General features: G+C 34.0%; 5 protein-coding genes and 1 long non-coding RNA gene across 6 annotated transcripts; 4 read left to right on the top strand and 2 right to left on the bottom strand.

Annotated features, from left to right (window-relative positions):
* The first annotated feature begins 228 nt into the window (after window positions 1-228).
* On the top strand, window positions 229-1,849 carry LOC147942025 (uncharacterized). The gene is made up of 2 exons (XM_087458723.1): window positions 229-244; window positions 363-1,849. Exons 1-2 carry the CDS (start codon window positions 229-231, stop codon window positions 1,847-1,849), a joined length of 1,503 nt encoding a protein of 500 aa, XP_087314849.1.
* Window positions 1,850-3,370: 1,521 nt separating this feature from the next.
* LOC104705244 (uncharacterized protein At3g43530-like) lies at window positions 3,371-5,378 on the bottom strand. The gene is made up of 6 exons (XM_087458722.1): window positions 5,235-5,378; window positions 4,378-5,103; window positions 4,131-4,298; window positions 3,851-4,021; window positions 3,490-3,509; window positions 3,371-3,392 (listed from the first exon to the last, which is right to left on the bottom strand). Exons 1-6 carry the CDS (start codon window positions 5,376-5,378, stop codon window positions 3,371-3,373), a joined length of 1,251 nt encoding a protein of 416 aa, XP_087314848.1.
* Window positions 5,379-12,729: 7,351 nt separating this feature from the next.
* LOC147942024 (uncharacterized) lies at window positions 12,730-14,073 on the top strand. Its single transcript, XM_087458721.1, has one exon. It carries the CDS (start codon window positions 12,730-12,732, stop codon window positions 14,071-14,073), a length of 1,344 nt encoding a protein of 447 aa, XP_087314847.1.
* A 991-nt stretch (window positions 14,074-15,064) lies between these two features.
* Window positions 15,065-16,903, top strand: LOC109125568 (uncharacterized). Its single transcript, XM_087458720.1, has 7 exons — window positions 15,065-15,150; window positions 15,231-15,270; window positions 15,389-15,779; window positions 15,971-16,083; window positions 16,175-16,231; window positions 16,435-16,530; window positions 16,612-16,903. Exons 1-7 carry the CDS (start codon window positions 15,065-15,067, stop codon window positions 16,684-16,686), a joined length of 858 nt encoding a protein of 285 aa, XP_087314846.1. The 3' UTR covers window positions 16,687-16,903.
* A 1,780-nt stretch (window positions 16,904-18,683) lies between these two features.
* On the bottom strand, window positions 18,684-20,848 carry LOC104705242 (dof zinc finger protein DOF1.8-like). The gene is made up of 2 exons (XM_087460250.1): window positions 20,126-20,848; window positions 18,684-19,950 (listed from the first exon to the last, which is right to left on the bottom strand). Exons 1-2 carry the CDS (start codon window positions 20,147-20,149, stop codon window positions 18,919-18,921), a joined length of 1,056 nt encoding a protein of 351 aa, XP_087316376.1. The 5' UTR covers window positions 20,150-20,848; the 3' UTR covers window positions 18,684-18,918.
* A 308-nt stretch (window positions 20,849-21,156) lies between these two features.
* On the top strand, window positions 21,157-22,070 carry LOC147942023 (uncharacterized). The gene is made up of 2 exons (XR_015562830.1): window positions 21,157-21,275; window positions 21,367-22,070. It is a non-coding gene; the product is annotated as an uncharacterized LOC147942023 (long non-coding RNA).
* Window positions 22,071-24,309: the final 2,239 nt, after the last annotated feature.

Raw genomic sequence — 24,309 nt, 5'->3', positions numbered from 1 at the left:
ACAACTTGGTAATACTATTTACACGACAGAGGTTCCAATGTGAGTTTTTTATTTTATTTCAGGCACAATGAATAATAATCGTCAGATAATCATCGTTTTTGATTACGGGGGATATTATGCAACAAGGGAAAATGAACTAAGATGGATTTCAAGAGAAAAAGTTCATCAATCTCTTAGAATGGAGACATCTATTGAAGAGGTCAGTTATTCTGCATTGGTGCAGAAAATATGCAGAAAGGCGAAGGTTGATGAAACTATGACTGAGCTGAAACTGAGTTATGTTCCCGAATCAGTGCATCCTAAGAGACCGATACACATACATGATGATGATGATCTGATGTGTTATTTGGAAATGAATCGAGATCAATTCCAAGTTTTGCATGTGGAAGTTGTGAATGATGTTGAAATAAATCAGGGGGATGAGCAAAGTCGAGGGACTGTAGGTTGTTCACTTAATGAGGAGTTGATTTCAAGTAGTAGAGCGACATATGAGAACACGATGTATGAAGGTGAGCCGTCTGAACGTTTTGAGATGATGGAGAATAGTGATGGGAACATGGTTCTTTATCAAGAACAGTCTGAAGAACGCGCAATAGCAGATAACTGTGATATGATTGAAGGTTCTGAGGTCACACCAGTTGTAAATCGTGAATGGGAAGATGGTTTGGATTTGACTTTACGTCAAGAATTTGAAAGCAAGCAAGCAGTTAAAGATTTAGTTGAAAAAGCTGCACACAAGAACTGTTTTGAGTTTGTTATTGTGAAGTCGGATACTATGTTGTTTGTGGTTAAATGCTGTGAATTTAAAAGGGGTTGCAAGTGGTCTTTACGAGCTGCGAGGAATGGGAATTCAGACAGTTTCTCGGTCAGAACTTACAACAAGACGCATACGTGCTTGAGGTCAGATACAAGTACAATGAGGAGAAAAAGGAGAGGCACACCACATTTAGTTGCATCAGTTTTGCGTGAAGATTACCCATGTTTGATAGACACTCCAACTCCCAAAAATCTCATCCCTTTGGTTCAATCAAGAGTTGGTGTTAAAGTGTCTTACTCGACCGCAAATAGAGGAAAAAAACTAGCTGCATATGATCTTCGCGGTACTCCAGAGGATAGTTTTAAGTTGGTGCATTGTTATATGCACATGCTGCAGACAATGAACCCATGTACAATTTCATTTGTTGAATTGGATGAAGCACAGAGGTTTAAGTACTTGTTCTTCGCCTTGGGAGCGTGCATTGAAGGCTTCAAAGCTATGAGAAAGGTGATCATTGTTGATGCAACAAGTATTAAAAATGTCTATGGTGGAGTACTAATCGTGGCTACAGCTCAAGATCCGGATCATCACCATTATCCGATTGCATTTGGTGTAGTTGATGGTGAGAAAGATACAAGTTGGACCTGGTTTTTCAGCAAATTGAAATCAGTTGTACCAGATTGTCCTGAATTGGTCTTCTGTTCTGATAGAAATCAAAGCCTAATCAAGTCAATAAATACGGTGTACCCGTTATCTCATCATGGGTATTGTATTTATCATTTGTCCCAAAATGTTAAATTGAGCTGCAAAAATGTGAACAGGGATTTAGTTGCGATGAAGTTCATGGAATGTGCTAAGGCTTACACAGAGCCTGAGTTTGAGAAACTTTATGCTGATTTTATCAGAAGGTATCCAGCTGCAAGTACTTATCTTGATAATCATGTAGGACAGAACAAATGGGCTCGATGTTATGTCACAAAAAGAGGAAGAAAACCAACAAAAAGGATTCCATCAGCCGGAGAACATGGACGCCGGAAGAAGAAGAAAAATTCGAGTAGGAGCTGGTTTGATAGTGAGGGTTCTCGGACTTAGTTTCTTATTTGGAGAACTTAGTAAAACTTGTTTTTTCCTCGGTACAACTATTGTCATTTGTGTGTGTTTATTTTTGTGGATTATCTTGATAGACATGTTTGCTTATCTTTATGGGAAAACTTATTTCAGTTAAATTGTGATTATCTTCCTTAGGTTAGTTGAAAAAAATAATTTTATATATTATTTATAATTAAAAATTGTATTTAAAATTTTATAATTAAAAATAATAATAAAAAAATCAAAATAACATAGTTATTATTTATAAATTTTCAAATAAAAGTAAATATGATATTTGTTAACAACAAAAATATTATATAACTAATTGAAAGAAAGAATTGTCATAACAATTTTCATCATATTCAATGTTTACCATGAAACACCATATACTTTAAGGGTTCATTTGTGGTTGTAAACCACATATAATTACAAAAGTTTAGGAAATTATCTTTTCAAACATATGATCGCATGAACATGTGTAAATGTATCTCAATTAACCGTAAACCATGTGTGCAACTAAAATGATTGGGTCTTGACATGGTATAACCAAAAACAATAAAAAATTCGGAATTGTACAACTTGTCAAGATCGGTACAATCTGAAAACTTAGTACAACTAGTGCATTTTGGCGGCTACACATGTGTAAATTGGCGGCTACACGTGTGTAAATTGGCGGCTACACGTGTTTTTTATGTGTCCCAAACAAAATTTCAATTTTTGAAAAATTAAAATTGAAGCCAAGTATGCTAGGGCGGGTTTGCGATTTCTGGGTCAAAAAAAAAAATAATTTCTCTCCCTCTCTTGCGATTTCTGGGTTCCTACAAAAAAAATCATTTCTCTCCCTATCTTTCCTAGTTAGGGTTTGCGATTTCTGGGTCATCTCAAATCTTGAAATGAGCTACGATTCTGGAGCATCGAGGACCTCATGTGGCAATTCCTCTAATCGAGTAAGGTTTCCAGGCATCCAAAAAAAATGTCATTGTGGTTCGGCAGTAGTTGAGATAATCTCTCACTCGATCTCAAACCCTTGTCGTCGCTACTACCGTTGTGCGTATGCAGCCCAAAGAAAGGTAAATATATTCTAATATTTGTTGATAATCATGTACATTTATTTACCAATTTCTGTCTTATATGTAGCTTGTCAACGACACACATGTATTTAAATGGGTGGATGAGGCATTGGTGGATGAAGTACAACAATTAGATTTTCAAGTGGGTGTCCTCGAAGAAGAAGTTAGACAGCTGAAGATGGATAAGAGCAGAGATATGAAGAAAATTAAGCAGATCTGTTTTCTCGTTTTTTTGGATGTCTTCTTGTGGTATGTCTCGGAAGATGGTACAACTAAGTAGAACTTGTTCTTGGAAGATGGTACAACTACGCAGTACTTTCTAATAGTACAACTAAGTAAAACTTGTTCTTTGTAATGGTATAACTAAGGATCGTTTGTCTGGTTCCATTTGACGATTGCCGGTAATTTGTCTTGTTCTTGTGTGTTATTTTGTCTGCTTAAACACACAAAGAGTTCACATACTGCCGTTATTTTGTCTGCTTAAACACACAAAGAGTTCACATACTGACTTTAACATTCCAACCAAGTTGTACTTAAAAACATAGAGTTGTACTTAAAAAAACAGAGTTGTACCTAGTTAAACATTCCGAGTACTTAACAAAAAACATAAAAACAATCAAAGAGTTCACATACTGACTCATACAAGATTACATGCTCATTACTTTTTGGAGGGCTTCTGCCTTGTTATAATAGGACTCCTTACGACAACAGAAGGTCCCGTCCCCTTCTTACTTATAATCTTCACCTTTGTACCAAGTTGTTCTCCACTGGATCCTTCTCTTGTTCTCTTTTTTCTCTCGTATTTCACTAGATCCTTCTCCACTGGATCCTTCTCCATTGGATCCTTCTCCCTCTCGGCCTTCTCCCTCTCGGCCTTCTCCTTCTCGGCCTTCTCCCTCTCGGCCTTCTCCTTCTCGGCCTTCTCCCTCTCGGCCTTCTCCTTCTCGGCCTTCTCCCTCTCGGCTTTCTCCCTCTCAGCCTTCTCCTTCTCCGCCTTCTCCTTTTCAGCCTTCTCCTTTTCGGTTTTCTCCCTCTTGGCCTTCTCCTTCTTGGCCTTCTCCTTCTCGGCCTCCCGAGGAGTTGGAGTTAACATACTATCAATCTCCTGTCAAAATAAACAAACATAACATACTATCAATCTCCTATCAACCAATGTTACATAAATAATGAATCTGATAAGTAATTTACATAAATAATGAATATGAATAACTAACCTTAGTTGTACCAAGTTGGTCATATATTTCTTTCAAAGAAAAACCTTTCTTCTTACTTGCTTTAAACTTCATATTGCACATCCGAGGACAGTTACGGTGTGCATGTGAATCAGAAACGTCTTCTCGGAAGGTGTTCTTTAGCACAGGAATTGCTTCAAACGCAAGAAGCTACACACAACACAAGAACATTCAATGTTTAGTTGGATCCAGTTATACTAAGTTGTACATTTTGAAAACTAGTAATTACCTCCAAAGGAATGATGAAACTAGGAAAGACCCACTGTGGACCCACAACTCCACCAAAGTGTCCCATCAAATGAAAGATGTCTTTCATGTTCTCATGAAATGCCATTCGACCCCAAGGGAATGTTCTACACAAATCAAGATCATCTACAGCTCTAAGAAAGAAAGGCTCCACAAAGGGTGCATTATTTCCACCCTTTTTCTTCCCTATTATGACGCTAGATAAAAAATACAGTACGGCCATCTTCAAACGATCCTCTGAAGGTTTCTTCATCGAAAGTAGCTTCGCTTTGACATCTCCATATTGTATTATTTGTCCACCTTTAAATTGCTTCCGAGCAAAATTTAAACTGCCCAAACCATCCTTGAATTTTGGATACTGATGGCAATATAACCCAGAAATGATTGTCATTTCTCGGAGAGAATACCGGATGGGAGTCTCATTAACAATGAACCAGCATTCATTTTTCTTCTCCAAATGCGCTGTGCGAAGCAACAACATCCACATACCCATCAACTTATGATTCAAATCCTTAGGCATATGGAAGAAATGCTTGAACTGTGGGTGCCCTAAGAACCAATCCAACTCCTCTTCCTTAAGATGACCGCCTAATAAGTTTACCGCCTCTGAAATATAACACTTTCCAGACATCTTGAAAGGCTTCGTATACTGGGAGTAATCAAAGTACATACTCAAAGGTTGCATTACATCGGATTCATCCTCAGATTCCTGCAAGACACATATCTAGTTATACCAAGTTTTTCTAAGTTATACCCTTTCTAAGTTATACCAAGTTATACAGTTATACTTTTTATAACGAATTCTTATACGGTTATACCAATATAGGGAGAGATACTTACCGATGAATCCTTATCATTTGACTTCTCAATTGAGTCCGTTTTATCGGAATCACGTTCTGATTCATCTCCACGAGTTGCTTCTTCTTCGAGATCTGCTGGGGGATTCGATTTTTCCACATAGTTTGGGTTCTTTGTACGAACCATTATGATTCTTCCACACATGCACACAAAAAACAACAACTGATTTCAACTTCAACTTCCACAAACCAAATTGAACATAATCTGATGAAACAAACGTTTTGAGGACTTTGTTTCATCAGAATGGAACATAATCTGATGAAACAAACGTTTGTTCCAAGCTTTTCCACAAACCAAATTGAACATAAAACAAACGCCCCAAAATCTGATGACTTTCAACGTTCTGAGGAATCAACACATGAAAAAAATCGACAAAACCCCAAAATTGAAAACCAAATTATCGAAAATCGAAACCCATATTACCCGATTTTGAAAAACAAATAACCCAAATTCGAAAAACCCCAACCTATTTCAACTTACCCAGAATCGAGTTATCCTTAGTTGCACTTGAGGGAGAAGAATAATTAACGGGAATTGAACGAGGGAGAGTGGAGTCGTGAATGAAGGAATTCGAAAAGTTGGGTAGTTAAAGGAGAGATCCGATTTCAACTGGATTGTCCGAATTTTGTGGGTTTGGGTGGGTATAAGGTGGTTGGATCTGTAAATAAAAGAAATAATATAGGTTTATTTGTCTTTAACCACATTTTTTATTAAAAAAAAAAAAAATTTGTTATTTTTGCAGGGAATATGAGAATAAACTTTTGATTGCAAGGGTATACTAGATTTTGGTCCAATAATTGGTGTCGTAAAACATTATTATACTCTAAATTAAACTCTGACCTCGACATATATAATTAAGATATCAACCTTCGAATTTCATGAACCATTGATAACCGATATAAATAGAATCTACAGAACATCAAAGAACAGTATATAGCAAACGTTAGAAAACATTCTTCAAAATTTGACATCCATTTTTGTTACTCGCAACATTCCACACCACACATGCCTAAGTGGCTAAGTGCCACACATACATCACATTTTTCTTTTATTTTATTAATCAACAAATTCTCGACCTAAGATGCCAATAAGCACGTACGTACAACACTTTAAGTATATACACTTTTTAGCTTGTTAATTGGTGATAGTGGTAGATAATATATATAATTACAGGCCATGTTTTAAAAATTTCAGCCTAATACCGATTACGCTTCGCAAAATCGCTAGGTCAATCCACTCCGCCTCGATTAATGACTAATTCCCGCCTAACATCGATTATCCAATTATACATGTATAGTTTGATTATAATCAATCTAATCCGATTATTTCCCGCTTAATTTTGTATATAATCATTATTTTTAGAGCCAAATATAAATCAAATATGTATTTTTTTGTTATTTAGACATTTAAATTAAGAGTTTATAATGTTTTACAATAGTTAATATACAAACTTTTAATGAAAATCATAAATTTTCTTTTAAGATTACGTTTTTATGTGTTTACCATAATTTTAAAGACAATTCTATAGTTTTATCTTTTATTTGATATTTTTATTTTCACATAAACATAATTATACATATATTTAATATTACATATTTTTATTTTATTGTTAATTTAATAAAATAACCCTAAAACTAATCTTTGATTAATCTCCGTTTAATCTCCGATTTTCTCGCTAGGCGCTAGGCCACCCCAACCGCCCGACTAGCGCCTAGCGATTTCTAAACTAGGAAATTATAGGTATATTCACAAATCTCGAAATAGAATGTGATTAGTGATTATATATAATTACAAATTAAAATAAGAAAATTCAAACTCATGAATTTCTTTTTTGGGGTTATTAGGGAGATATATAGCAATAATTTGGTCTCTTATACTCATCACACGCTCAATCATGGCCGTTGAGAACAAAGTCAACGGCATCAAGATGTTCACTTAATCCTTTTTTTCTTTAATTGATTTATTTCCCTTTTTCAAAACTTTCCGTTTTTATTCCAACGGTGTCCGAAAGTGCTGAACTAAATCTAAAAGTGGGATTCTATGTTGATATTGTAGGCTTGTTCTTTTGTTATTAAAACTATTTTAATTAGAAACTTTTTTCTATATTTGTAGACTACATATTCAAGAGAAACTTTACCAAACTACCATTGGTCAACACATATATGTACTAATTTATTGTTAGATTCAGAATTTTTCTGGATAATAAGTTTTTATTAAAAGTAATTTTAATATACACTTAATCTTTGTTAGATTTGATGAAAAAAAATTATAGCTATGATAGTTGCAGTATTATACTATTATTTATTTGGCGATATTTTATTCATTTGAAGAACTGTGGAAAGTTCTTATTTTTTTTGAACAAACACAAAAGTTCAAATTATCATAAAACAGTACGTAATATTTGTTTTATAAATGATTAAGATACTACGAACTATAATTACTACATGTCATGGAACCGCTAAAAACTTGATCGTTGATAGCACATGAATATTCAAATTAAAATCTGGTGTATATTGACTCTCGATTTTCTTCAAATAAAGAAATATGCAACATATGCAATATTTTGCTTCTATAGTTGCGTGTTTCTTTTTCATCTACTATCTATCTATATGAGACCAATTTTTGCTAACCCTAGCTTACGTATATAACTAGGAGTCACCGAGTCAGTATTAAAAACTAAATTATAGTATATATCAGTAGTAGGTAGGTTTTCACAATATGTTCCCTCGCGGGTCCACATCTTTATGTAATGTCCGTTTCTTCGTAATCTATCTTAATTATAATATTTTAGGTTTTCTAAATAATATATGTATTAGTTATGTTATTATCTGTATATAATGATTAACCATCTCTTTTTTTCTTGTTCTTTTGTGTTCCATTGGAAATCAAGATGGTGAATCACATTTTATCGATGGAACATCAATTTCAATTATTGTGTCATTTTTCAAACTGGTAAAAGAAAACACACTGTTGTCTTCAAAGTAAAACAACCTTTTAGTTTAAATCAAACCACCATTATATGCATTTTTTCTTTATTTATTCCTAAAATTCCCTCTAAGAGTTATAACTAATAACTTTGCATTTTGCCTCGATATATATATATATATATATATATGTCTTTATTTGATCAATCGATCTCAAACCTTAGTTATGTATTCAATATCAAATGCTCAAAGACTCATCAATCGCTATAGATAACATATCACATTTCATACTATATAATATGTGCAGTAATTCAAACATGTGCGAAAACGAGAATGACAATAATATATAGTTAGAGATGCAATGGAATATGCAAAAAAAAAAAAAAAGGAAAGGGAAAACTAGGCACGCTTTGTCCCAAAGAAAGGACCAATTTCGATATTTGTTAAGAAACTCTTATGGTAACACCATCATGCTATTTCCCACTACCATCAACTATCATCATTCTCTTTTCATACACAAACACACACACATAGATATACACGTATATATATAACTTTATATATGTAATATCTTATATGTATGCAATGTCATTAAATAAGTTGCGTATATAACTCCATATATACTCGAGGCTTGTGGATCGTTGTCATTACCACATGTATTATACAAATCATGGACACATCCATCCACATGTAATAAGTACATATTGTCGACTTTTAGCTATCGTAGACATGGTTCAAGCCTAAATGGATGATTCTTTTTTGCGGCCAAAACAAACAAAAAAAGCAAGCCACGTAGACATGTTATCATCGTAAAATTTAACTATATACATTTTTATGAATTAACCCAAACTTTTGACACATGAGGCATGATAAAAGTTGAAAACAAATACATTACTTAATCAAAAGTTTAAATTAAAATGTGATTATTTATTAAATTAAAGACAAATAAAAATGGAAAATTGTTTTTAAGAACGAATTTAATTAACAGGCATGTAATTTAAATAATGATAGAAAAGTTAGACAATAACAAAACACTAATATCTGACCAAATAGCTGACGATGAAGAATGGTTATTAAAAAAAAGTCAGGACGAGTTGTTGAATTATAAATGCAAAATGGAGTGATGATATCGTTAGTACATAGATCGATCCAAAAAATGGAATCAATTTAATTTTGATTTGTCTTTAAATTTATGCATGGGATTCTCTCGAAGATGTATCATTGTGCTTTATCAACGATTATTCTCAATATGTAGACCGCAAACATATAGATATATGACACGCAATAATTTATTGGTAATGATTTTGACTCACCAAAAGAAAGTCAATTGCCTTCACTGATTTTTATTTTTTTTCTCTGTTTCCCTGACGGCAAAAACTCCCACTCTTCTTACCCCCTAAATAAATTGTTACATTAAAAAATGGTTTATATGAAAAAAGCTAACATTTTAAATTACATAAAACTTTTTTAGTTTAACATATACACGTCATTTACTATCTAACTAAAAATCAATTAATAATAAATTAAAAGACAATACTCATAATAGCATATATTAAATTAAATTATTTTTACATGTGAAAGAAACATGTAGTCCATTTTATAATATGGGATAGAGAGATTATATTATACTTGAAACTAGTACATGAAATCCATCCAAGAATTAAATTTCTCACAAACTAAGACCAGTCTAGAGTTATGTATGCTATTTATACGCCTTTATTTAGTTTATAAACATATATATTGAAGATCTTGTAATGAAATATGATGAATCAAAATAGCCAAAGAGATGTATATACAGTTTAAACTTCAGTGCTACTTGCAATAAGGATTCTTATATATGTCGACAGCAGGCAGGATTAGCAAATTAATCATCTAGTAATATTTCTATATATTAAAATGAGTGTTTAAAACACTGCAACCAATTAAAAAAAAGGGGATGAAACCAATCATCCAAATACGCAAACTCCAAGGTGCAGCCAAGAAAAAAAGGTGGATGGAGAGTTTGGAATATGATAGAAGAAGACGTCATACTGTTACGGTGCACTGCCACGCATACAATCATTTTTACTGCTTTTTTGGACAAAAAGACACCGTTTTGTCAGGGAATGTTTCTTCTTCTTGTTAGTCTTCTTCTTCGTACTCTTCAAACCATTTTTTTTTTATGGAGTAATAATTAATTTGTCTTTTAAAAAAAAAATTATTAGGATTGCTTGATAATACATAGAGATCCAGATATACATATATATATATATAGGGTACTCTTATGTAATAGTGCCATTATAATCAAATAATAGTGGGATAATATGGTGGAAGAAGAACGAAGAAAATACATACATTCTAGTATTACTAGTAGCGTTATGTGTGCCCATAAAAAGCGCGGGACCTGTGTTGTGTGTTCACGAGAGACTAGGAAGAGGAGGAGGAAAGATTCTTTGATGAGTCAGGTGACACGTGGAGGGAGATGATAGGGTAGGCAGCTGGATGATGACATGTTGATTTTGAGAGGATGGAGCTTTTTAGCCTTCTTTAGGTGTCGGGCTAGAGGGAGGCAAACACAGTCCCCCACCCATATGTCTTGTCAGAATTAATATTCACTTCCTCCTCTCTTCTATGTGTTGTGGCTTTTTTAAAATTTGAAACAAGTAAAAACAACACTGTCACTCACTCACGGCGCGGCGGGGAAGCAGCCCACAGTTACCTTCTGGGCTTAAGGACGATGATAGGCTTTAGTAGGCCCAATACAGATCATGACCCAGCCCCTACAAAGGTTCTTTCTTACCTAGAGTAACATAATCAACACTCGATACTAGTCAGTTTTGGATTGTTGCTTACTGTCAGCCCCGGCTTAAAGGTACGGCGAGAGGGGCGGTGGCCGGGGGAACACAATATTTAGGGGACCAATTTTTTTTAGGGGTTCAGTGTTAAAAAAAAAAAATTATAATATTTAGAGGTCCATTTGATTTATTTTGGACTTTTGATTTGTACTGCAAGCCCATCCATAGTCCATAAAAGATCTATAATTGATTAAAATTCATCTCTATTCTATTAACCAAAGAGGCCCATTCATTTAACCTAGTTTTTTCACAAAATGCAAAAGATGTGTTTCCCTTCTTGAGACATGTTTCCCCCTTTTGAAACAAACGATACAACCACTTTTGGTAACTCATCTGCCATCGTGAGTCATGACGATCAGATTCCGATCGCTTCCCAAAAGTCCAAAACCAATTAATCCTCTTTCTTTTAACCAGATTTTACTCAGTAATTCCTAGTTCAATTCCATTTTGAAATTTGAGGTAAATTTGAACCGATTAATTGTTTGGTTATGTTTGTATAACTTGTGTTGTATGAGATCCAAATTATTTATGTTGTCAAAACTTTTCTAACTTTCTTCTATGTTCTATGTGACTAGGTGAGTGACTTTTCTAGCTCATATTAGAGATTTGGTGTAGGCTTTCAAGTCTTTTCTTCTATCCGTTTAGCTGTTCTATACAAATTTCTGGTGACATTGTTTCTTCTTTTTAACATGGTATTTGGATGTGAAAAAAGAAAAAGAAAAAAGAAAGATGAAGAATTTGTGAAAACACATAGAGGAGCTTTGAATAAGTTTGTTCAAAGAAGAAACACTACTAGTGTGAATCCTAGTGATCACTTAAATGATAGTGATAGATTAGATGATATAGTGAATTGATGTGTCAAATCCCTCTAATATTGGTAATTTGAATATTGATGAGCAATTAATTCCACCTTTTGATATCTATGATCCTAGAAACTGGAATAATCTTGATAATAAAACAAGAGATTTGTTGATTGAAAAAGGACCAAAAAGAGAGTTGGATCTTGAGTATCCTATTGATGAAAATACTAAAAGGCATTTTGCATATAAGCATTATTTTAGAAAGTTGTGTAATGGAGAGATTGATGATAGAAGATGGTTAGTTTACTCAAAGCATGTTGATAAGGTGTATTGTTTTTGTTGTAAGTTGTTTACATCTCATGGTAACTCAAGTTTATTAGCAAATGAAGGATTAAGAGACTGGAAACATATTAAGATAGACTAAAAAATCATGAGAAAAGTGAGGAGCATATGTCTAACATGAGGACTTGGAATGAGTTAAAAGTTAGATTTCAAAATAATCTAACAATTGATAAATAATTCCAAAAAGAGATTGCAAAAGAAAAAATTCGTTGGAGGCAAGCTTTATGTAGAATAATTGTTGTTGTTAAATGTCTTTCTAAAAGAAATTTAGCGTTTAGAGGATCTAATGAGAAACTCTACCAAGATAGTAATGGTAATTTTTTAGGAATGATTGAGATGATTGCAGAATTTGATTTAATTATGCAAGATCACATTAGACGCATCCAAACTCAAGATATATATCACCATTACCTTGGTCATAACATTCAAAACGAGCTGATTTCCCTCCTTGCTTTTAAGGTTAGATTTTCGATCACAAGTGTTATTAAAGAGGCTAAATATTTTTTTTGTAATTCTTGATTGTACCCTAGATGTGAGTCATCAAGAGCAAATGAGTATAATAATAAGATGTGTGAATATGTCAAGTGAAAAGATAAAAATAGAAGAGTATTTCTTAGAGTTTTTGAAAGTAGATGATACATCAGGATTAGGCCTCTTTAATGAATTACAAAATATTTTGAAGTCTCTTGATCTTGATATTGGGAATGTGAGAGGACAAGGCTATGATAATGGTTCTAATATGAAAGGAAAACACCAAGGAGTTCAAAAAACATTGCTTGAAATTAATTCAAAAGCATTGTTTAAGCCATGCGCTTGCCATAGTTTGAATCTTGTTGTTAGTGACATGGCACATTCTTGCTCTACCAAAAGGTGGAATGTTTTACTTAAGCATATTTCATGTTTTACAGTAAAAAATCTGTCTAATACTAGATGGGAGAGTCGAATTAAGAGTATTAAAGCTATAAGGTATCAAGCTCCTCAACTAATGTCAGTATTGATAGAATTGCATAGTTTGTGTGATGATGCTATATCAAAGAGTGAAACCGAAAGTTTGGTAGATGCGCTTGAGAATTATGAGTTTTTGCTTGGTATGGTTATTTGGCATGACATTTTATATGCTATTAACATGGTAAGTAAGAGCTTACAAGCTAAATCTATGCGTATTGATACAGCTTTGAAGCAAGTGGAAGGTGTGATATCTTTTTTTGAGAATTATAGAAAAGATGGATTTACATCTAGTATGGATATAGCTAAAAATCTTGTTCATGATATGGATGTTAATGCTATATTTCCAACTAAGCATAGGAGGTTTAAAAAAAAACAGTTTGGTGAAAATGATCATGATGAAGTTATACAAACACATGCTGATGCTTTCAAAGTCGATTATTTTTTTATTGTTGTGGATATGGCAATTGCTTCCTTGAAGGACATATTTGAGCAAATGAAAACCTTTGAAACTGTTTTTGGATTCCTATTTAACTCGGTTAGGTTAAAGTCACTTGATGCTATTCAATTAAGAGAAATTTGTGCTAAATTTCATAACACATTTTCCTATGGTGGCTCGTCAGATGTTGATTTAGATGAACTTTTCTCTGAATTAAGAGTATTGCAGGCAACTTTATCTAACGAACCAATGGCACCTTGTGAAGTTCTTGAATTTGTAAAAGAAGTGGGTTGTTATCCAGATGTTGCTATTGCTTATCGAATCTTATTAACCACTCATGTGACAGTTGCATCAGCTGAAAGAAGTTTTTCCAAGTTGAAATTGCTGAAAAATTATTTGAGGTCATCAATGTCTCATGAAAGGTTGAATGGTTTAGCAATTTTGTGCATTGAAAAAGAAGTTTTAGAGAGTATGGTTTTTGAAACAATTATTGATGATTTTGCATCAACAAAAGCTAGAAGAAGACGGTTTGTTTGATTATTATTCTCTTTGAAATATTTGATACATTTTTTGTTGTTGTTTCAGCTCTACCAAGCTTTTGATGCAGCTTAGAAATCTCTAGATGAATGGACGCATGCTTTACACGTAGGAGAGAAGAACTATTTTTTTTTCTTTTCTTTTATCGGTAAATTTGCAACTTATCTGATTTCAGATTGATGATTTCATGAATTTTTTTTATTTTTTTTTGAATTTTTTTTTCTGATATAAAATGTATAAGAGAGTCCATATTTTGTATTTTGCTCAGGGTTATCAAAAATTTTAAGACTGGACTGCTTACTGTTGCTATGATGTGAAAGCAAAAAAGGAAAGAAGGATGATATTGTGTGGTCATTGCTGATGAGTATGCCATGTTTGGTGATGTGACTCTTTTCTCTTAGGTAAAAAGAGCACCAGTCCAATCTGTTTCTTCTTCTTTTACGTACGTGACCTCAGCAGAATAAAATCGCAGTTACCCGTTTTTCTTCCTTCCAAATAAATATGCAAATATAAAAATGAATTGAGTAAACAAAGAATGGACCAAAACTGACTTCCAAATAGCATTTAGTGCCCTTCTTAACTAGTGTTGTTTAATTACAAACTTTGTCGAACGAAGTTGGTTACTTGTCGATTAATTAGTGTCTGTGACTATTATGAATATAATAAATGTGAACAGCAAATAAGGAATCAAATGACAAGTGTTGTTGGAGGGTCAATTGCAGCAGCAACTAAAATGTAGGAGGCTATAGGGGTTGCCATTTCAAAGAGTAAAGAATACTAGATTTTTGTAATCTCTCTCTCTTGTACAGAACTCAACCACATGAACTACTCTTTCTAGTTTCTACACCACCTTAAATCATTTCCAACCTCCGATTTATTTGGTATTAGTAGTATTAATTGACATTTATACAATATTAATGGTTGTAAGCTGGATTCTTAACTAAAACCCAACTCACATTTTCTACTTTAACATCGTAAGTTCATAAATAACATGTATTTTGATCTTCTGTGCGAGAGTCTGTGTAGTGGGACGAATGATGATGATAGTACGAAGTCCAAGGGGAATGTTGGGGCTGGGTCCATTTTTCTATGATTTTTTATTTATTTATTCTGTACTCTTTTCTTATTAATTTATTTTTAATTTAAAATTGTTTTAGGCCTTCCCCAATGGGAGGTTTTAAGGGAGATTTGAATACAGTAGAAGGAAAAAAATAATTCAGATAGTAGAAGAAAAAAATATAAGAGAGCCTCTAATTTAGTAGACTCGGATTCGAAATAAGAGCCCTTACGTGTCACTTATCTGTTGGGCAATCAGATTAAAAGAGAAGAATTTGATTTTGATGGACGATCGGGTTTTTGTTTCTTTTCCTCTGTAAATCTCTCTCTCTTTCTCTCTCGATCGGGGGTCGGAGGAGATGCGAAGCGTCGGATTGAATCGGCGGAGGCCAATCAGAGGAGAAACGACTCCAAAACCTTGAAGCGTCGGATTGAATCGCCGATTGATTTCTTCTCACTGGACGTTGATCCCGGGAGTAATGATAACGACGTCGAGCCTGTAACCCCGGTGGTGGTGGCGGCGGCGTCGTGTTCGAAGAAGAAGAGTAAAAAGAGGAAGAAAGATGAAGAAGCTGAGCAACCTAGATTGGAGAGTAATTGGTTTAGTGAGAACAGTTTCTCTAAGATCCCAATGCTTCAGTTGCATAAAGGTAATGAAGCTCAATATCATTCAAAAGTTTGAATCTTTTGCTAAAATGTGGCTATGAAATTTAGGTTCTTGTTAGTTCGATTACTTTGTTGAAAGTGAAAAGCTTTGACTGGTGTTTGGTTTTGCTTTTTGGTGTTGTATCTTCTTCACAAAGAATCTTGTTGAGAAATCTTTGATCTTGATTTGTTGCAGAAATAGTAGATTTCTGTGATTTTCTGTTACCAACACAAGCAGAGAAAGTTGAGCGTGATGCGGCAGTGGCGAGTGTGTCAAGTATTATTAAGTATATCTGGCCAAGTTGTAAGGTACAAACTTTCGAAACTTCAATCTCTCTTTGAGCATTGTTTGATTTCAACAACTGCAATCTCTAATCTTTGCTTATTCTCTTTGTTGCAGGTTGAGGTTTTTGTGTCATACAGGACAGGGCTTTATCTTCCAACAAGTGATATGGATGTAAGTTTATAACACCACTTTGACTATGTGGTGTACATAATTGACGAGAATACCTTAGAACAGCTTAACACAACGTTTTTCTCCACATCCATTTGGAGTTATTATAATACTGTTTTTGATACTTAGACGTTAGTTGCTGTATAGATTAGTGTTAGGAAAGATCTTCATGTCTAAATCTTCATCCCTTTTTGCTGTATATATAGGTGGTGATTTTGGAATCAGGTCTCACAAATCCACAGCTAGGTTTACGCGCACTCTCCAGGGCATTGTCACAAAGGGGAATTGCAAAGAATATCTTGGTATTTTGACTTTTTATTACTACTATTATATGGCAGTATCTCAGAGTGATCATGACAATAATTAGCTCTCTAATTGTTCAGGTGATTGCTAAGGCTTGTGTACCAATTATCAAGTTCGTTGACATTTTAGCATATAGTTTTGGTGTATCCTTCTAAACAGAAAGTGGTTGTTAATGTGAAGTCAAAGCTAAAGTCATTATGGAAAGTGGTGATGTTCCTTCATTCATCAAGCTTCTCAGCTCTCCCAGTGAGGAAGTCCGGGAACAGGTATCAGTTTAGATTTTGATTTTTGTATAATGTTTTGGCTAAGAAGCTGTTATATCATATTGTTTGATGACTCTAAATTATGAAATGCAATAATTTTATAAACATTCTTCTAAATATGCAATAGTTTCATATTGTATTTTCATTTATTTATTTTCAAGAAATAGAAAAAAAATAAATTAAGAGACTTAATATTATAACTCACTATTGGAGGGGAACATTTTAATTAGAGTTCCCAAAGTTCTTATTCAACCAAAAATATAAAATATATTAATTAAAAATTTTAAGAGCCCAAAAAATATAACCTCTCATTGTGGATGCCCTTAGGAAACTGACTGTTGTTTTGTGGTTCCTTACACTTCGGCTAAGTGTGTGTGTCCTAAATGACAAACAAAGAACCAAAACGATTTGGTTACAAAAGTGTCCTTTTTTCATTTCGTATTCTTCACAAAAAGGGTCTCGAGTAGAACATAATATATAATAAGGATACACTACACATGTGATTAATAGCGGAATAGTACTACTTTATTAAGTTAATGGGTTTTGGGTTAGCATAAAAGACAAGACCATATTATGTCTGAAAGAGGGCAATGACCGTCCCATTTCTCTCTAAACCTCGGAGTTTGGTAGCTGTATGGCACCAGAAAAAAATGTCATTTAAACCATAAACTTTCAAATTGTGGTTATTTAAATCATAAACTTTGTTGTAGGCCATTTAAAACATCAACTTTCGTTAACTAGCTCTTTTAAATATTAAGTTTTGTTGACTAAACCAAAAAGACATGACGTTAAATCTGATAATCGAGCAACTAACAGACGTTATTCTTCCGTTAACACTCTCTGTAAGTGACAAAACAACGTCGTTTTGATGAAAATTTTAGTTCAAAAAAATATCATTTAAACCATGAACTTTTAAACTGAAACCACTTAAACCATAAACTTTCAAATTTAGGTCATTTAAACCATGAACTTTGCTTTAGATTATTTAAAACATTAACTTTCAATGAATGAGTCTTTTTAGACATTAGATTTCGTTGACTAAGCTAAACTTGATATGACATTAATTATGCTAACTAAACAAGTGATATATGGTGCTTTTAGCGTATTTTGTCTTTCGTTTAATACTCAGTTTTGGTCGTTTTGTCGTGTCTTTTGTGTCTTTTTGTTTGTGTATTGAGTTTTTTTCTAGGTATTAAAATGTCACACTGGAGTTTGAAAGATTGATCACCTTATTTTAGTTTTATATAATTATAATCACTTTATTTAAGATTCTAGGTTTTTGATGCGTTATTTTACCGCATCTTTGTTGTGCTTTTGCTTGTGACCCCTTATGATGTTTGTTGTGCTTGTGATCTTGATCCTTGTATTGACCCTTGTGATCGACTGAAGTAAGACATGTTAGCAAACTTAATAGTTTGACTTGATGTCTAAAAAATCTCAATCAATGAAAGTTGATGTTTTAAATGGCCTACAACAAAGTTCATGATTTAATAATGACCTATATTTGAAAATTCATGGTTTAAATGACCTCAATTTAAAAGATCATGGTTTAAATGACATTTTTCTCGAACTAAAATTTTCATCAAAACGACGTCGTTTTGTCACTAACGGAGAGTGTTAACAGCAGAATAACGTTTGTTAGTTACTCGATTATCGGATTTAACGTCATGTTTTTTTGGTTTGGTCAACAAAACTTAATGTTTAAAAGAGCTAATCAACAAAAATTGATGTTTTAAATGGTCTACTATAAAATTCATGGTTTAAATGGTCATAATTTGAAAGTTCATGGTTTAACAACATTTCCCCCCACAGTTTTTTACACGCTTAAAGTTAATAAATACACAAGAATCTCTTGAGATAGACGGAAAAAATAATAAAATATCATAAAATTAGGTAAACGAACAACTGAGATTTTGATTTAAAAGAGTCTAAAATATAGATACAGTATCCATCCCCAACCCCAACAAAGTTAATACTAGTTTTTAGACAAAAGGAGGAAACCAAAACAAAAGGTACTAAACACCCAGATTGAAGTTGTTAACCCTCTCCATCTTTTAAAATTTGGATGAAAATTTTTAATCTTTTCTTGTAAAAAAAGAACTTGGGTCCTTGGGACTATGATAATCAGTGCCATGATCCACCACCAGATGCTGCAGCAGAAGTAGTGCCAGCACTCAACATGCCATTCCAAAACCCAACAGCTTCTCCTTCTTCTTTCTCATGTTCATGATCACTATGATGATCATTCTCTTTCACATTGCCACCACTATTGGTGCTTGGTGATGAAACTGGAAGTTGCAGGCTCTCAAATTGCAGTAAAGGCCTTCCATTATTAGTAGTGGCAGGAGTAGTGCCACTGGACCCCTCTTCTTGATGTAGAGGATCCCCAGCATACCCACCATCAAGGGAGAAGCCCAAAGCTGGTCTCATGAACTCTTGAAACTGTGGGTAACTCATACCGAAACCAGAAGCTGTGTAGACGGATGAATCGTGAACATTTGGAAAAGACATGAAAGCAGGGCGTGAATTAGAGGAAGCGGAGGAATTAGAGATCCCTAAAAGCTCCAAAGCAGAGGAGGTTGAGACAAGTGGGTTACTGAGATGATGATGATGATGATGACCACCAATCCCAAACCCTTGAGAAAACGCCAAGTTGAGATCTTTAACCTCGTGGGCGTTCTCAAACCCCTGAGGAAACGCCAAGTCTTGAACTTTAGTAGTAGTAGTAGCCGCTTCACCGATCTTAGGGTTTAGCTGAGGGAGCGGCGCAGGGGTGTTGCTGTTGTTGGAGAAAAGAGGTTTCTTGGATGAAGAAGAGGAGGAGGGTGATGAAGAGGAATTGGAGTTGGAAGAAGATCTCTTGTTCTTCCGGATGCCACCGCCGACGGGGATGTTCCGGAGAGAACCACCTTCGGTCCAATACCTACGGCAGTCTTTACAGAAGTACCTGGGCTGAGTGAGGCTGTAGTTGTTGTAGTAACAGAACTTGGTGTTAAGAGAGTTGCATCTTGGACAGTTCAAAGCTTGGTCTCTCTCCGGTCTTGCCTTCCTCTCAACCGGAGTAGCAGTGGTAGTAGCAGGAGGATGAGGAGGAGGATTCGGCTGTTTGAGGCATGTGTTCGTCACGATCTCGTTCATTGGCTTCACAACAAACTCCTTTTTTTTTTTTTTTTTTTTTTTCAAGAAACAAACAAAGCACACGATTATTCTCGTTTTCACTTAGACCACCAGCTTCCAACTTTTTTTTTTTTCTATCCAAAACCAGAACATTTATTTTTTGACAAAGGAGAAAAGTTGAAAAAAAAAAATCAAAAAATATATATATATATACCTGAGGCCATTTAGCAGTGTCCATGGCTATGGAAGTTTGAAGCTGATCTGAAGAAGAAATGGAGAAAGCTAAAGGTTTGGGAGAGAGAGAAAGAGAAAAAGAGAGAGAGGAGAAGTGTGTGTGGGAAGGTAATTAAAGCTGCTGGTTTTTGAAAAAAGCAAACAAAATTTTAATTATATAAATAATTTGTCACTTTTAAAGAAGGTATATATGTATATTTAAATTAATAGATAGATACATGTATATGGTGTGATGTGTGTGTGTGCTTTGATGGATTCTTCGTATGTGAGGAATAGAGAGAGGTTTGGTCTGACTCTGATTCTGATTCTGACTCTGACATACAGACACCACAGTCTGAAACGAGAAACTATGCTCCCCCGCCGTCCCACGAATCTCTCTCTCTCTCTCTTTTTTTTTTTTTTTTGTCAAACTAATCTCTCTCTCTCTCTTTAGAACTACTAGTCTACTACTACTCACCTCAGTAAATTATCTCACCATTTCTCCTCTCTTTTATTTCTTTCATTAAATTATAAACGCTTGCTATTTTGTTATAGATACTAGCCTGTTGTGTTTGATCATATTACTAGTATTTTGAAACGTGTTTTTATATATTATTGAAAAAAAAATTGTTGAAGGAGACCATAATATATAAGAAATAGCCATACGTATTTTTAATTAGTAGCTAGCTAGCTAGTGAGATATGTATACAAAATACTAGAAAACAAGGGTGTACTTGGTGACGTCATGTCCCTTCTTCTTCCACTAGCCAGCAGCCGCCACTATCCAATAGTATCTCTCTTGACTCTTGAGTCTTGCCCTGCTTCCGCAACTCTTCTTCTTCTTCTTCAAACGTAACCAGATTAATTAATCAGAACCTACCAATAAAGATGCTCTAAGGTACCGTATAAGTAACTAGAGGTTTTTGGACCCGGATTTTTATCAAGTTAATAATATATTAAAAACATTTATACTATATACTATAAGACAATAATCGCCTTGAAGAATACCACAAATCTTTTAACATGTGATGAGGATGAGAGAGTTGCCGAAATTAGAAGAATATCATTATTACCAGGAACAAGAGTTGCCTGAGTTGTCTTTGACAAGCAAGAGAAATGCCTCTTCTTCTGACATGGAATGGAACCCAAAAGTACGTGTCTCTCCTGTTTGTTTTTTATTTTATTTATTATTTTAATAATCTAGCCTAGTGGTCCAGATTCAACACTGTTTCCATCTTTCAGCCGTTGTTCCACTGTGTAACCGGCGTTTGGCGGATGAGACCAGCGGCGAACTGCAGCCCGTACGTCAGATTTGGGGGAATCACAGCAGAGACGACTGGGACCCATATATACACAATGAATCTTTTGGTGATAACGACACGTGTCTCTCTAGCTGATTTGGACTCCACAGGGAAGAGCACCCAAAACAAAACATAACAAAAAAGTAAGTCTGTATTAGAAGTAGCGAAGAAAATATTAGATCGTGGTGTGTTAGTCGACCTGACCTGACCTGACCTCTGACTGTGGGAGAGAAAAACGAATATTTGTGTGTATTGAGTTTGGACGGTGGAGATTAGTCATCTTTGCTAGGCCCACCTGTTTGCCTTATTTCTGGCCGTAAGAAACGTATCGAGAGAGAGATATAGCCGACCATCTTCTTTCTTCTATTGCGATCCACCTCAGCATCTACCCCCTAGTCAGTGTTCTACGATTTTAGGATACACCTATTTATTATTATCATTATTATGACATTTAGACTAGACACATTTTTTCTTTTTTTTTCTTTACGTCAAGAATTTTCACAAATGCTGTTTGAGTGTGCCAATATAATAAATTCCCCCACGCAAAATTATATGCTGTTTGAGTATCCACTATCCACGGCTCTCCCTTGTAAAATCACCATTACATGTTGGATATCATTTATAGAAACACATTTCTAGTGCCTCTATTTTTCTCCATATGCGACTTTAAATCGACATCTATTGCATGGAAACGCTATGCATCATGCGACTTCTTCATTATACATGACTGACAAAAATACTAGTAATTAAAAATAGACAAAAATATGCATGTATGCGTAAGAAAATATGGTGTGTGCACCCATATATCATCCTGTACTGTACAAAAAAAATCAATCGTTGAGCTATTTTGGTCGTCGGATTTGATTTCTACTAGGGAGTAGGGAACCATTAATTTTGAACCTCACATATATTATTGGTGCAATAGCAATTTGATTAATTGTTAAGGGTACGTAGTGTCATATACTCATATCATATGCTCATTTATACATATGGCAAAGGATTGAATTGATCCAAGTCTAACCTAATATGCATCTCACATGCATACTAAATGTGACTGACCGAGAAAATGGCATGCTAACTATGACGTATATCTATCTATATATTGCGTACACAGTTTTATTTTCCTGGTTTGTTACGTTAATTATTTCATGTAAAACCAATTAAAAAACCAACAAAAAAAACAAAAGATCTTAAGACAGATCGATGTAAATATCGATCGTTAATACGTATGTAGAAATTGATTGGTTTTCTTTTACATGTCAAAAAAACTACTAGCTATCACTATAACTATCTATAACATCTTAACAAAATGTATATATTATTAGAATTTTGATCAAGCATATATACTATGCAAACTGTAACGGAAAATACGATATAGACATACTAAATTACATTTATTTTATGTATTTATGCCAGATGGCGTATGCAAATGATGTGGACATGGCAACTAAATTAAGCGAAGCTAGTGTCAATGGACACTTGCATTGGTATCTATCGAATCCATTATTATTTAGAAATCTAGTTTTTGGGACCAAGACAACCGATATGGCTCTTAGACAAATGGGCATTTGATGTCTAATATGGAATATGGTGACCGTCCACTTAAAAATGGTCACCCAAATAAAATAAAATATCTTAGAATTTCTACATAAACGTTTAAAAAACAATGATATATGAATCAAAATTTTCTGATATATATATTATATTCCTAATTATATAACTGTTAGCACTAAATATATAATTGTACGAATCATTTTTTGTCTTCACCATGCTTAGCTCGAGCAATTTACTATGGCTCGACGTATTGACGCAATGTTCAACTAAAGCATTCCGTTTTTTTGGTTTTTTATTTCTAAAGAAACGTTTCACTATATGTATTGTTGTTTAAGCAGATATTTTAAATACATTTTGGTTTCCAACCCCCGAGAATATAGGGCGAGCGATCGTTTGAATTTTGGACCACATCCCAGTTGGACAACTGGTTAGGTTTTATACAGTTCGTCTTATAAAAAAACACATATTCCTGTTGTAGGGTCCGTGGAAATATGGAAGAAAGCAAAGAGCTAGTGGTAGGGTTTGACTGGATAGTCCAAACCTTAGCATATGAGATACAATAAAATTTTATCATGTATATTTAGTTTTCAAGCTAATTTTAGAGTTACGATTTCCTAAGTAAGTGTCCAAACCTTAGTATAATAAATAAATGTTTCACTATGAATTTTAATATGGTAACAACAAAAATTAAGTGTTTTGGTTTAGTATTTTCGGTTATGTATTACATCCAACTTGGCAACATTTATTCTAATTCTTTACTCGAAGTTCGATATAGAATTGAGTGAACAAACATCATTTTCGATATAATAGATTGCAAAATGAACAACATTAGAATCTTACCGAAAACGTTAATTATAAGCTTATTATGATACAATTATTTATTTAATTAACGCATTGCATGGTCACAGCCTGATCTAGGCTTCCAACTTACGGTTTCTTTATAAAATTTATAAAATGATATTTCTCATATATATATATATATATAGTTCTATCTGGTTGACGAGGACTGATTAAATGATACAAATAATTGGGCACATTCTCTTCCATATTAGTTTAGGTTACTTAATTCTTCCAAGTTCTATCATAACACGTGGTCATGCGACTCTTATCTTATCTTAAACTCTTTTTTGGTGGTTACAATGTAGAAACATATCATTTTGCATAGTAGTTCGAAGTTAGAATGCTTTCAGATGGTATAAATAATCATCCCCGAAAAAATATTAGAGTCTACATGAGAGCCCATCTAAGAGTTTTGACGACGAATGATTTTTTTTTTGGAATTTAGAAAGCCCAATAATTATTTAGCTCCTTATAGGAAAAGCTCTGCGGC

This window comes from Camelina sativa, chromosome 7, assembly GCF_030686135.1.
Source record: "Camelina sativa cultivar CO46 ecotype springtype chromosome 7, ASM3068613v1".
In the NCBI taxonomy this organism is placed as follows: domain Eukaryota; kingdom Viridiplantae; phylum Streptophyta; class Magnoliopsida; order Brassicales; family Brassicaceae; genus Camelina; species Camelina sativa.
Note: the sequence above shows the minus strand (reverse complement) of the source record. Positions and strands in the feature narration are given on the sequence as shown.